Raw genomic sequence first — 13,984 nt, forward strand, 5'->3', positions numbered from 1 at the left:
AATCTTCAGCAACAATCTTCTTCACATATTTACCAATTAGCTGTTGGTTGTTTAACAGTCATGGCCAAAGCTTGATATTTCAGAAATGAACCATGTTGTGGTTGGTTGCAATTAAGGGGATTTTCTTCCGGAAAGCCATTTAGCCAATGAGCGAAGAGAGCTCATTCCACAGTCATGGTTCTTCGCATCCAGGTCACAATGTACCATCTGGATTTTTTTTTGTTCTAGGTAAACTACGGGTCCTTTGTGTATTTTAGGACTTGCTCAGTCATGGCATCATTTCTCTTGTCCAATGGGATTCAGACAGACAAACAACTTTCACCTCATTATCTTTTACAAGCCTTCCAAGTAATACATCCAATTTATTTTCTACATTTCTTGATTTGTATCTATCGTCCCAGTGCACAGTAGTAGTGCTCAATGAATTTATACAAATGAGTCTTTATACACAGTTAACTGGATCTTTTGTGGCATTGTGACAACAATAGTAGTGTGAATAATACATAAAAAACATTTTCATGATAAAATACATGATCCTTGATGTATTTATTCCCATGGTGACTGAACACAAACAATTTGCTACTGCATAGCTTTGTCAGTCTAACTATGTCAGGAGATTATCACAAATGATCATATGCTTGCAAAATAATTACAGTACTTGCTATTTGATCTATAAATTATGAATAATGTTTAATCCAGTAATACTGAAATGCTTTAAAATATCCCATGCAAGTATAATCTCTAAAACGTTGTTTGGACATGCTGTGATTGCTTTGCAGTATATAGTAAGAAGATTTACATTATTTATAGAACAGACTTAAACTTGCACTGGGATTTTTTTTAACAGTCCTGTGATTGACTGGCTCATAGTTTTTTTGTTTAGGGCTCTCAAGTCATTGTCAGAATTATTGCACGTTAAGATACATACACCCACAAGAAAAAAAAATGATAGGCTAACCTATATACAAATCATGGAACAAAGTATGCTAATTCACTGTTGTGTATATTGATATAGATTTTTAAGATTTCTTTACGATTGATTTAAACCATTTGTTCAAGAGGTAGTTTTAAAGGTGTGGCCAATGTTGGAAGCCTTAAATTCACGAATGTGAGATTATATCCACAGGGCTACGGAGTCGTCCGCCTCAGCGCCTCAGTGCTGTCTTCTGGTGAGTTCTGCCTCCCTTGGACAGGTCTGGTTCTACTTTGGTCAAAGTGACGAATGGTTAAGTTACATCTGGGATACTGTTGTGCTAATTTGTAAAAAGAAAATTGGGGGAGACAGAAACTTCCTTTCTGCTTCATTAAGGGATTGGTCTTTTATACCCCATACATGTCCAGTCCTGGAGTGATATCTTTGTCAGAAGAACAGAAACCATCTGTCATTAAGTCTAAACTCATTAAGGGGTTATTAAAGGGCTAATGGGAAGAGTGACAACAGTCTATAAACAAGATTTTTTTTTGGATTTTTTAAAATGTTAAACTTGAAATGGTATATAAGAAAGATCCAAAAGACCAAACACTTTCTTGAGTGTTTAACATTTATGGTGACCATAATAAATAAATGTATACATCCTGGAGTTATGTTGGCCATATGAATTAATTATATCATGTGAAATTTGTCTAGGAATGAAGAAGCATGTAAATATCATTTCCTTCACACTCTTGGTAGTACATATCCTTGTACTTGAACATGGGTGGGTTTGAAACAAATAAACAGGACCTGACCCAGAAACCACTGAGTATCCAGTATGCCCAGACTGGTTTTGTCATTTACATAATAATTTTTGTGATTCTCATGTCTTTGTCCAGCATCTCCCCAAAGACCTTTAGATGGGTGAGAAGACAAACATGTTAGTTCACAATAAGATCCTATTCTGAATGTAACCAACAGAAAAACAAAGGTTAAAGTCTCACCTAAGGGCAGGTCTATTGCCTTGATTGAGTCCGTGTGGATGGTCTCCTCCTGCTTGTAGTGCTAACTCTGCGACTCTGGGCCCTACCCTGTTGCTCAGAAGGAAACGCCACCACCTGGGCCGATCCTCTTCTGACCTGCATCCCCTGCGATTCCCTCATTTCACGGGCCATCTGTGCCAAAGTTTGGCCAGGATTCGTTTGCAAGCGCTGGAAAAGACTCTCACGGTTTACAGTTCTTTTGGGGCAGCTGAAAGTTAGAGCCACTCCTTCATCAGCCTTCATCTCTCTGGAGAAACCATCCGAGGTACCATCAAAGCAGCGACCTATGGCAATCTCTTTGGCAATGCGTGGGTTCTGGTCTGTGACTGTGTAGATTCCATAGTTGTGACCCAGGGGGTCCACTGGAGCTAACATGTTAAATGCATGAGACTCATTGTTCTGTAGAACAGGTGGGTGTTTTATTAGGTATTCTTGCAGGAGACCGTTGGTGCCTATTCGCCGGCAGTTGCTTTGAGGAACGACTGTAATAAGAGATCGATCCACGGAACCTTGGTCAAAAAGCATTCCACTGCACTTGAACTCTAGACAAGCAGAAGAGATGTTGGGATGGTTCATGTCACGAGTACTGCGAATATCCCTAATTCCATACATTTGACCTCTCGTCTGTGGGTGGGTACCACCAAGGTTCCTTGACCTAACCATAACTTCTGTTGCACCATGAATCTTTACTTTGATATAGCAGGCCCTGAACTCTTGAGGATTTGGCCACCAAGAGAGATAATCCCCAGTCCATGTTGTAAGATCACTCTCCTGGAAAGGTACTACATTGTATTCATATTTGTCTTTCTCCACACGGAAAAAACGAAAATGATTTGCATAAACAGGTGCGTTTTCACATGCAATTAAACCCTGGTAAGGATATATCGGTCCATTAGTTTCATCCAGATTGTTAGGATTAGGTTTAGCTAGATTTATTCTTAAGGCTGTTTTTTTAAGTGCTGGGTCATCATGGTCTGACCGTTGGTAATCTAACTTGTCTAAATATGGTTGTGATACACCAATGATATTAGGATTCATTTTTGGTGTGGATGGAGCTGCCTCAAGTTCTTCACCTCCCATTATGGCAGTGATATAGGCTGTGTATGCATCAGGCGTCTGAGCATCACAAAATGCTGGGAGACAAGCTCCGTTAGGTCCTGTTATCACACTGTCAAAACGTCCCCAAGCTCTAGGATTTGATGAGAAACCAGGCTTGGGCTCCAGGTTTATAAGGCTGATCACCACTCCTTCAAGTTGCTCAGCAGGCAGGAACTTGTCACTCATGTATGCACGTACCTTGACGTAGCAGCGCCGATTTTCAGGTACATCCAAGTTGAACAACCTTCGCTCCCTGATTTCCATGTTTCCTATCAAGAAAGTGCGTTCCTCTCTTTTTGTCCTTCCATTTCCCCCTGAGGAGTTGGTCCGAGTCGCTTGGAAATCACCCTCTTCCTCCCAAATACCTGTGCTGGGATTGAGAGACCAGAGTTTCATAGTGGTCATATGCTCTTGCATTTTGACATGCTCTGTGTCAAGGAGAACTTGGACTTCACCAGCTCCGAGCATTTCTTGGTTCGCCTCATCTCTGAAATCAACTGAAAACATCCCATATGTCCTCAAAGGAAGAATGTCTCCCTCATCACCCACAAAGTTTAGGTCTCCTGGTGTGGCAGAAGCAATTGTGATGTTGCGTGGGTCAAAGAACGTGACACTGGCTTTGACTGTACCCTCATATGTTTCCCCAGAGGATTTGTGAAAAGAGTTGGGAGGTATGACGAGTTGACCAATGGGTTCCTCTCCTTTAACTTCACCCAGGAAAATAGTGTTGGTCTCTCCAGCATTGATGTCAACTGGCGCCTGCTTTCTCATAACTTTTACATCATGGTATACTGCTCCACCTCTCTTGTCAAAAATAAAAACCTTGACGGTATCTATGAACTTTTCTGTTGGGTCTGCAAAGTTCACCACTAGGCGCTGGGTGTCTGTAGGGACCTGAATTGTGAAGCCACCCTGATATCCTGTTATCCCAATTCGATCCTTTCCCATGAATATGTGCCCAAAGCGTAGGGGTTCGTCGTTGTCTGCGGCAACCACTCTACCCCGTACGAGAATTTTGGGCTCCACGCACTTCTGGCAGCCACATTCCCTCACAACTTTTACTGGCAGAGTGTAGCTGCCACAGTTGATCTCAACGGCCTCCAGTTTTCTCACTCCACAACAGAAAGCAGATGCATCTCTGCAGCGTAGGTCATAGTCCTGTGACCCGGGGCATTTATTTTGAGGGCAGCGACCAGTGTTAAAGAACTGAGACTCTGTACCTGGCTGTCTACAGTCTAATGGCAGTTTAACCAGGTGATTCTCGGGTGTAGAATTACAGGGCGGCATTTCTTTTGCTGTAGAAAATAAAAATATACAAAGTGAACTTGTAATATTTAGAAATATCAATATTTAGCCACAGAATATGTACATGACACACACACCTTTTCCTCCACCTGTAGAATATTCAAATTCATTTTTGAAGATATCTAAAGTGGCTGACATACCATTTCCACATCATAAATGCAAAAGTCAAAGCATTCAAACAATGCATTTTAAAAGAATATAAATAGAACAACAAATCAGTATCAGATCTTTCTATATTTGTTCAATTCATGTTCAATTTATCATTCTGTTCGATTTATATCTATTTATATCTTAATTATTTCTTTCTTTCTACTATAAGTGCTTCTAAGCACAGTAAACTCACACACAGCTTTATGCATTATTAACATATCAATGTAAATGCTCTATTCAGACAATTATAGTTTGATTAAAATCCTAGTAATGAACTGCACAATTAACTGATTGCTGCACAATCAAATATGAAAAAAATGTGAACGTCAATTTACCCGAATGTTGGCGAACTAATTAAAACTTATGATGTCACGATAGAGTCAATAGTTCATTGTGTCTGAATTAATGACTGTAGTCAGACAGGGAAACATAACAAACGAATGAATAATAGTAAATTAAACGACTTCTGTAAAAGCTCCTCGTTTATCAAAAAAAAACCTGCCATACTGTCTCATTGAATATGGTGGAAATGAACTCGGTGAAGAAACTTGACACACATTCAGCTATTTAGCAGCGTCATTGCATTCATCCACTGAAGTGTATTTCATGTAATGAGCCGGAGAGTGATCCTTCAGTAGACCACATGATGGTTTTAGCACGCACCCCTCAGCACACTCTTGCTCAATCTATATCTTGGGTAACAAGCAGCATGGGAATGTGCACGATGTGTAGTTATGTGGATGTGAAACGGCATACTTGTCTGACGAGATGGAGAGGGGGACAAAAAAACGATTTATTGAGAGTCTTGGATTTCGCTTAATATCCAGAGCTCCACAGCAGTGGGATTTGACGTTTTAGTGTGGCTGGAGTGATTTCTTGATGTCGGTTTTTGAAGGATAAAGAACTATCTCTACCAACATAAACATAAGAAAAATGTTCCTTCCCCTCAGGCAGCTAAGTATCACAGTCGTTAGTGTTTCATTGTATTTTTTTTTTGTGTGTTATTTCTTTCTTCTTTTTTTTTTTTTTTACATTTTTTTCTACTCAACTTTTTTTTTTGACACCGAATACAAATATTGCAGTGACCTCCACATACTCCTCTAAGTAGTCAGACATATGACGGGTTTATTAGTTCTGCACTGACCAAAAACAGTCAGGAAGGCTGGACTGGACTTGATGCTTCCAGTCGGGCTGCTGACTTTGCAGTGGTACTGCCCCGACTGTTCCAGCTTCAGGTCACGCAATGTCAGTCCCTCATCATACTTGTATATTTTCTGGTCCAACAAGGTTCCATTGTGATACCTAAAGAAAACAACAGTGTCCCCATTTAGACACAACATTAAAAGTTGCGTTGGAATACATATCTAAGACCTAGAAGATGGATGGAATATAATTTTCAAATAATTGCAAAACCATTTTCCAAAAATTCTTTTCCAATAATTTTACCAATAATGTTTGTCAGGTTTGGGAGTGCCTGTGGCCTTGCAGCAGAGAGTGACACGTTGTCCCTCATATCGTACTTTGTCTTCGGGGTGCTTTACTATGTACGGCTTTTCTGTAACGTGAAATTGACAAATTAAGATGCAGACCTGCAATTATGACTTATTGGAGAAGATTATTTATTGGGTTTTCATACACAAATGAACAAATATCTCTTTCTGGGTGTTGACAGTTAATGACCATTAGGATTTACCTAACGTTACATATATGTTAACTATTGCAATGCTGATTTATGATTACCTGAGGACGTGAGTAAAACCGTCACCCACAGCTCTTCGGTGCTGTTGCTCAGAATGGGCACGCTAGCAGGGACAAATTTGTCTTTGCTGATGAGGACATGTGTCCCAGGGCCCGAACACGTGCCAGGGACCCTGAACCGACCCTCGGCGTCCGTGCGGGCTCGAATCAGCTCTGGCTGGGCTACCTCAGCCACGCTGGCCCCAGCCACGGGAACTCCGGTTACGCTCCTGACATCCCCGCGCAGGGTCCGTCCCTCGCACACGCAGTGGCTGCAGTCCTCACTTGGACGTCCTTCGGGGCAGGAGCGTTGACACTCCACTGCGATATGTGCACACGCAAATCACGACTCATTGCACAATCACCTTTCCTGTTTTTGTCTATTTGTCTAACCATGTGTTGTTTTTCTAGCAAACAGCACCTGGACACGGGGTGCTCCCACACTTCTGGACCTCTACTGGTCTGCCAGGGCATTGCATTTTATCCGACGACCGGTTGCAAGTCCTTCGTCTGCCCCTCCGACCTTTCCCACAGGTCACCGAGCAAGCACTCCACAAACCCCACTGACCCCAGCTGGCTGCAGAGACAAGAAAGGAAGACAAGAAGGGAGGATAAGAAGAGAGGGGTAAATATACCCCAGTGTATTTACATGACTGACCTTTCAGGAACTACGCCTGCCTGCCTGCCTGGATAATCAGCGTGGGTGAATGCTCCTTTGAAGAGGTGGCATATTGATTTCTTGATCAAAGCCTACAAAGCCCTTTGTACATGAAAACGTGTTATAATTAAGCCAGCAGACAAGAAGCTACACGTTTCCTGAAAACATCAAGGACATGATGCTCTCGGTCACTCAAAGTTCTTTTTCCATATGTTGTCAGATGAGAGGAAAATGTTTTAAAACTCTCCCGTAGTAGCCTAATTAAGCGAATGTTCTCAGCAGAAGGGGCGAGTACGGGAAATACAGCGAAAGCTTCTCATTGAAGTTCCTGCTCCACGACTGGTTACCTTGGCACGGTGCAGTGGAGCACTCTCTGCGCTCAGTATGAGGCCCCGGGCAGGACGGCGTCAGCAGCGCAGGCAACGGCTGCGTGCTGACACACTTCCGTCTCCGTGCCTGGATGCCCACGTCGTTACAGGCGGAGGTCGAACACGGACCCCATGCACCCCAGTCTGTCCAGTACGCCTGAACTGAACGCGGGGAAGAAAAGCAGAGGGGTAAGTCCATATGCCCTTAAAGTCCCCTCTCCTCCCATCACAGTAGTAAATCTCTGTCCCGGACAATGTGGTTCAGAAAGCACAGACTCCCGCAATCTGCCACACCTGATTTGGCGAATGACGGTCAGTACCTGGCGGGCACTGGAATCGCACGTGGTAGTTGGAGCAGATGCGGCCGTACGGCTGTTCTTTGTTGATGCACCAGAAGCCCTTGTCCAGGCTGGAGTGAACCACCTCCCCTGTGTCCTCCGCCGTCACCCAGTCAGTGGTGCGCACCTCCATGGCTACCGGCCGTGCACACACACGTTCCCGGTAATAGAAGCGAATAGCCTCAAGCCTCTCGTAGTCGCCATTACCCCCTGGATGGTCAATGTTGAACCAAGATGTCCATTCTGTCAGCCCTGCGTTGAGAAGCACACAAAAATTGGACAAAATCATATATAATATAATATATGAATATTCATATTTAGAACAATCATATAGTGTATGAATATTTATATTCTGCATATTCATATTCTGAATATTCGTATGAGGTGAGTTTTTCTGGACTTGGATTCAGCCTCGTCTTGCGTTTTCCCCCCCCAAAACAGGCACAGTTAGAGGAACTCTTTACAGAAGCTGGAAAATATCTGGAAATAAGTCCAAGGGCTCGTCTTGTTTCAATTAAAAATGCTTGTTAAGAGCTCATGTGTCATTACTTCAGCATCGCATTGTGCCTCTATAATAGGGGCTCACATTCAGAGAGCAGGATTACCTCATACGTACAGGAAATCACACCTCTTGGTTTCATATAATTTTGCATGTTTAGACACTGACTAGGCTGGCCACAGGTATCATTATTAGTTCTAGTTCACCATCCCAGCAGCACATGCTCGTGACATACGGATGAGCCAACCACAAACAAGCACAACATTAATCATTAACATTAACACAACATTAACATTCAGACCTGTGGTGTGAGGATCAATAATGCTGTTGTAGGCCAGTTTTGTGTTCCTGGTCCTTTGGCTCAGCCGTCGAAGCTGAGAGTTATTCCAGCTCAAACCTGCTGGTGGTGAGAAAGAAAATAACGTTATTGTATTACAGTTCGCTCCACCTTGAGTATCGTGTTCATTCTGGATGGCACGTTGCTGTTCGAGGCTCGGTATCAAGATGGTTTCTTCCCAGCATGTTTCTTGGAAGCCATGAGCGTCTGGGAATGCCAGTGGAATGTTCTACAGAATAAAGGGAAGTCTTCAGAACACACTTGATCTTTCAAGTGTCCCTTGGGTGTCTGCCCTCTCAATGTTCTTTGTCCTATTGCCAAATGGGAGCCTGTCTTAGTTCCTCTCCCTCCTACATCCAGAAGTGTCATTTGTCCATCTGAATGTCCTCCAGTCAGAGGCAGGTGAGCTCCTAATACCTGATCCCCTGCTGATCAACAGGAGGGGAGATTTCTGTTCCCCAGACCACAGGCTCTGGAGCGTAAAATAGAAAAGGCCTGAGGAGACATATGGAAAAGAACAACAGTCACGCTGTCTCAAGGCGTACTCTGTCCTGTGTCCTCCACGAGCCTTTTTTCAATAACTGTACCGAGGACATTGTGATCACATTATAGATTTCTCTGGTGCCCTCGCCCTATAGTATCTTCACAAGTTACTTCTTGCTCGAAATCATCACCTAATTTCAGTGCTATTATACACACATGACAAAGCGAGAAATGCACGTTACAGTATATTCCAGGTTCAGGATTGATGCTGATGAGTTTTTTTGCTTTGCACATTCCTATGAAGGAAGCTAATACTTCCATCCACACAGCTATTCTGAGGAGCCTGTTGTTATGCTGTTGGTCCATAACTAGACAGAAGACACCTGAAAGGCAGATGCTTCTGGAACAGATGTGGTGTGGGGGGGAGTGAAGGGGCCGGGAACATTCGGTGGTGGTTTCTAAATGAGTCATGAAGTAAACAACACACTGGCACACTAGCTATCCAGCGTACAGCCTTTGTGAAGCTTTCACTAGGCCACCTACCTAAATCAGGACTTCCAGCCACCACCCACAAGGCCTGAATCTATTAATACATCACTGTTTAAACAATAATTTTTCTAGGTGAGGGATGTCATGTGGAAATATGCTCACGTTGGCCCATTCACGTGGGCCGTTTTTCAGTTATCACGTCCAGAAAACAGCCAATCTGTGCGGTGCCTCGAGGTTTGACCACACCTTCCTATACTCGCAACATGCACGTGTGACGTGCTTATCTGTATGTGGCATGTGTGTCTTTGTATAAGCTTTGCTGTGGCAAGGCACTCCCAGAAGTCATTTTCTGTGATTACACTTCTGTCCTGTACAGCCAGTGCTGCCCCCTGCAGGTTAAGCCCAGGGAGACGCCCCGCACATACGCTCTTAGAGACACTGCTGGGTTAATTGGGCTATTCCTCATATTGCCTGGCCCATGTCCCTCAATAGCGCTATAGTTTCTTTTATTAGTGTTTGATGCCTTTATTTATTGGAACCGAGTCCCAAGTGGATTCTGCTGACAAATTATGAGATTAAAACAATTTTTCATTCTGAGCCTTTTCAGAACTCAGAATTCAGCTTCTTGTAGAAGTGATATATTTGAATATGCACATCTACAAACGTGTTCGTCTCAAAAGAATTTCCAGAAGCAACAGTTATAATTCAGTCACCTTGCACACTCCCCCAGTAATACCTGAAAAAATAGCTCTGTAAGAGGACGCTGTGTGTCTGCTGTGTGTCTGCTGGGGGATTAGGTATGTCAGAATTTATGTTGCAGTGGAAACAATACGTTAGTGCCTAAGAAAAGTGTGCAGTCATCTGCATGCTTCCAACATAGAGACATACGGTTCTCCGATAACAAAGTGGCTGTCACTTTATTCTGGCAAATCGTGCTGTGTTAAGAGATTTACTTCTACTGTACATTTCTCTATACTGTACAGCTTTCTTCTTATCAGTGTACACTGAACCAAGTTACAAACGTACATGTACAAATAATATATTCAATGAAATTACTATGTAGATGTTTTAAGTGACTTTTAAAGTGTTTCTTCCATAGCCAGGAACTCATGAAAATAACATCCTTTTTTTAAAAAAGGGGGGCTTTCATATTAGGAAAAATCTATGCCAAAACATTGACTGTACATTTAATTAAAATAGAATGTAAAATAATAATAATAATAATAATAATAATAATAATAATAATTATTATTATTATTATTATTATTATTATTATTATTTGTTGGGCACATTATATAATGTAAGGTTTGTGGAATGGATATTGTGGCATGCAGTGCTGGTATTATACGTAAGTGGAATAACGGATTTAAGGGTACGGGAGAGCTCTTCTACATTTCCCCGCCACACTCCAAGAGCACCGTAACAAGCACATATTTGTTTGAAATCACGAGCACTTCATTCCAGACAGGAGTCACGGCCAGCTGCCAGTCTCCGAGCAACATTCCACATCCCATTATGTATTAATATATGTAAATGAGGGCCAAAAAGAGACTCTATGTGTGTGTGTGTGTGTGTGTGTGTGTGTGTGTGTGTGTGTGTGTGTTTACCCTTGGTCCATAGACATGTGGAAACAGTTTTTCCCCTCTGGCATGTACACTGGCTGAGGTGAGCTTGTATGGAAGGCTCAGATGTTGAGGTCTGTCTGATGTGTCTGATTAGGTTTGGGACAGGACTACACACTGCTTGAGCATTCTTGAGCATTCCTGACTTTGGGTCAGAAGCATCTGCACCCCATTATCCCAAATTTAACGGTCTTGCAACAACGAGTAATGACAAAATGACTGCCACAGTGCTTCTGAGGATTTTTAAAAGCTGTGATGACTCTTTCTATTTGGGTCTTGCTGACTACATGTCAGCCACATTGGGGTACACGCACGATGACGTAAAGCAGATCCTCGTTCAGATGGCACCCCTTCCATGACTGTGAGGCAAGTCGCAACACGTAGCGTCACAAACTCACTTTGATTTCACTTTTCCCTCCCTTAGCTTCTTTCTTCCCACATCAAAGTGCCTGAGATCGATGTTTCCCTCACAGGAATCTTGGCACTTAACTCGAGGAGTTTTAATCGTTTAAATGCGGCAGATGAGCGAGTGGCGATATTTACTTTGGAGTACTGAAAACGGCCTCGCCTCGCCAGTGGCCGGGCCTGGCATGGCCTCAGTGGCTTACAGCTCGTTATGGAGTGACTGAGTGACATCTGGTTATTTAAAACACTGATTTAAGGCCTGTGCCAAAGGCGTCTGGCGTTTTCCACTCCACCATGGTGGCGGTGTGAGAGAGCAGCTGTCTCCTCGCATTAAGAAACAGGTAATAAATCCCACAGGAGGCTGAGGTGTAGCGCAGGAGAGAGGGAGTGACAGCGAATGGGAAAGACATGTGACGGTCGGATTGAGAAGGAGTTACCAAGGATGCTCCCGGACATTCCACTGACCACAAATGACAAACATGAATGTGAAGTCACAATTTTATAGTAGCCTATTCTGCTAGGCATTTGTAGAGTGATGCCTTGTCAGTTTACTCCTGAATACAATAAAAATAATAATAAAAAAAACACTTTCACTTATTTTAAAAAGAAGAATTTGAGGCAGTTATGTAAGGACAAAGATTTATAGATATTACACATTATTAAGTCAGTATTTTATTATTTTTAAAAGCTGTTTATGCCTAGCATAAAAAAGTGGAGCATGCTGAGAATACAAATTGTGAAAATCTCACAAAAGTGTAATCTTTAATGAAAATCTCTCCAGATATGTCAGTTACCCAAATTAAATGTAGTCACCCCAGAACCATCTGAAAGTGCACCTTACCAAACGAAAATGATCAACCATCTCCACAGATGGTTTCCATCTCCACAGATGGCCCTTAATAGCTTAATCCCTCAAACAAAGGTGTTAATGAAGGCATATCTGTGACGTACCTTGTGCCAGGGCCAGAGTGACAAGGGGGCCCAGGATGAACGCTGCCCAGGTCCACATGGTGCCGTTCCCTCCACTGAGATAAAGCAGACTCTTCTGCAAAGTGTTGCTAAAGTGCTCGAGCCCTCTGTGCGATGTGACAGGAAGACTGGAAGATTACACAGGTGGGTTTCGGTTTTCTCCGTCCTTCCGACCCAGACTGATGAATGTTGCACATTTCCCAGAGAACAGAGTTTTAAAAGACAGGCGCTGTGGGGACTAGTCCAGTCCAGCCCCCTCCTGTTTGCCATTGGCCACAGCACGTGTGGGGAGAAAAAAAATACCAAGGTAGCACTGAAGAAAGTGGCAGAGCTTCTCTAAAATCATTGTTTAGTAAGACAGAAATGTTCTGTGGGGTTTTGGGTGTTCTATTCAAATGTCCTCTAAACAATCCTGGAGTCCCCCATTGGGGGAGACTGACAAGCGACTGCGTTGCATAAACGTTCCTGGATGGTAAGATACCAGATGCTCCACGTATGGTTCAGTTTTCCAACTCTAATGATCACTGATTACATCATGGTCCACTGCCACATGGAGAAGAGGTGCATTTCAGAAGCACTGGAAGCTCATACACTTGTCAAACAGAGCCGTTGACTTATAGCTAATACCCCATAAGTGCTCGTTAATGATGTTGTGAAATCCTGATGTATGTAGGACATGCTTTCAGCAGCCCAAGATCACAGCAGGGAAGGGCAACGCTGCTTCTGCGATTTATGGCTCTCCCTGAGAGGAAAAGGTATTTTAAGGTCTGTTTGAAGATGTTGATTAATGAGATAAAACTCACAAGATGTGTGGTGAGGACTGATTATTGAAAGTTACTGAAAGAGGAAAGAAAAGCCTATCGAGGCCTGTAATTTAGGAGTGAGCAAAAAACCTAAATCCTGTTCAGTGCTAAACAGCCAAATTTCTTGTGAAAAGCGCAGACTAAAATATTCTCCTCGCCTCCCGCTCAGTCTAAACATATTCTCAAAAGTTTCCTTTGTTGCCATGTTGGGTGTTGGGTGCACATGACTTCAGCTGTCAGTCACGCCCACAGAGCCCTGCTGCGTCTTTCAAGATTAGGAAGGATTTGGTCTTTTCATTTTCCCTTCAAATTTCAGGGCGTTGATGCAGCTGAACAGTGATGAACTAAGTACACCTTGAACAATGAAAGTCTTTTAGCAAACTTACTCCTGGGCTTTGAGACAGGCTCTGAGGGAGAGAGATGCTGGGGTCCTGAAGACGCCTGTGTCCTACACTGGGTGTTTCCTTCTACTTTGACTTGATTTATACTGTAACTCTTTCTCAGAAACAAAGATTCATTCTCTGCACCCATGTCTCTCTCCTGACTTTGAGTAAATCTGTGTAAAAATAATATACACCAAAGTCTGGAGATGTTACCAAAAAAAAAAAAAAATTTAACATCAGTCTTTTGGATTACCTTGTGCTGTTGAAAATGTCTAATTTGCAAGAGTTTTTAATCTAAAGTAAAAAGTACAAAAATGACATCTTCATCTGTTACTACAGCTATTCTCAAAATAACCTGTAAAACTAAAGCATTGAGTTGGGGTA

The 13,984-nt window shown here is 42.7% G+C and overlaps 1 protein-coding gene across 2 annotated transcripts; it reads right to left on the reverse strand.

Annotated features, from left to right (window-relative positions):
- Nucleotides 1–868: 868 nt before the first annotated feature.
- cilp2 (cartilage intermediate layer protein 2) lies at nucleotides 869–12,603 on the reverse strand. 2 transcript variants are annotated; one of them, XM_077024194.1, is made up of 10 exons: nucleotides 12,397–12,603; nucleotides 8,411–8,509; nucleotides 7,593–7,862; nucleotides 7,252–7,434; nucleotides 6,668–6,823; nucleotides 6,250–6,567; nucleotides 5,956–6,064; nucleotides 5,654–5,811; nucleotides 1,918–4,349; nucleotides 869–1,827 (listed from the first exon to the last, which is right to left on the reverse strand). In XM_077024194.1, exons 1-9 carry the CDS (start codon nucleotides 12,452–12,454, stop codon nucleotides 1,930–1,932), a joined length of 3,771 nt encoding a protein of 1,256 aa, XP_076880309.1. In that variant the 5' UTR covers nucleotides 12,455–12,603; the 3' UTR covers nucleotides 869–1,827; nucleotides 1,918–1,929. The 2 variants fall into 2 exon arrangements, with proteins under 2 accessions (XP_076880309.1, XP_076880310.1); XM_077024195.1 differs by having other exon boundaries at nucleotides 870–1,827; nucleotides 8,411–8,506.
- Between the last annotated feature and the right edge of the window lie 1,381 nt (nucleotides 12,604–13,984).

This window comes from Brachyhypopomus gauderio, chromosome 12 (genome assembly GCF_052324685.1).
Source record: "Brachyhypopomus gauderio isolate BG-103 chromosome 12, BGAUD_0.2, whole genome shotgun sequence".
Taxonomy (NCBI): Eukaryota; Metazoa; Chordata; class Actinopteri; order Gymnotiformes; family Hypopomidae; genus Brachyhypopomus; species Brachyhypopomus gauderio.

Coding starts and splice junctions, on each gene's coding strand:
- cilp2 (XM_077024194.1), bottom strand. CDS start 12,454: ATGTGGACCTGGGCAGCGTTCATCCTGGGCCCCCTTGTCACTCTGGCC. Junction 7,863..8,410: donor TATTGATCCTCACACCACAG/GTCTGAATGTTA, acceptor TTCTCAACGCAG/GGCTGACAGAATGGACATCT. Junction 4,350..5,653: donor AGCCTTCCTGACTGTTTTTG/GTCAGTGCAGAA, acceptor TATTTTCTACAG/CAAAAGAAATGCCGCCCTGT.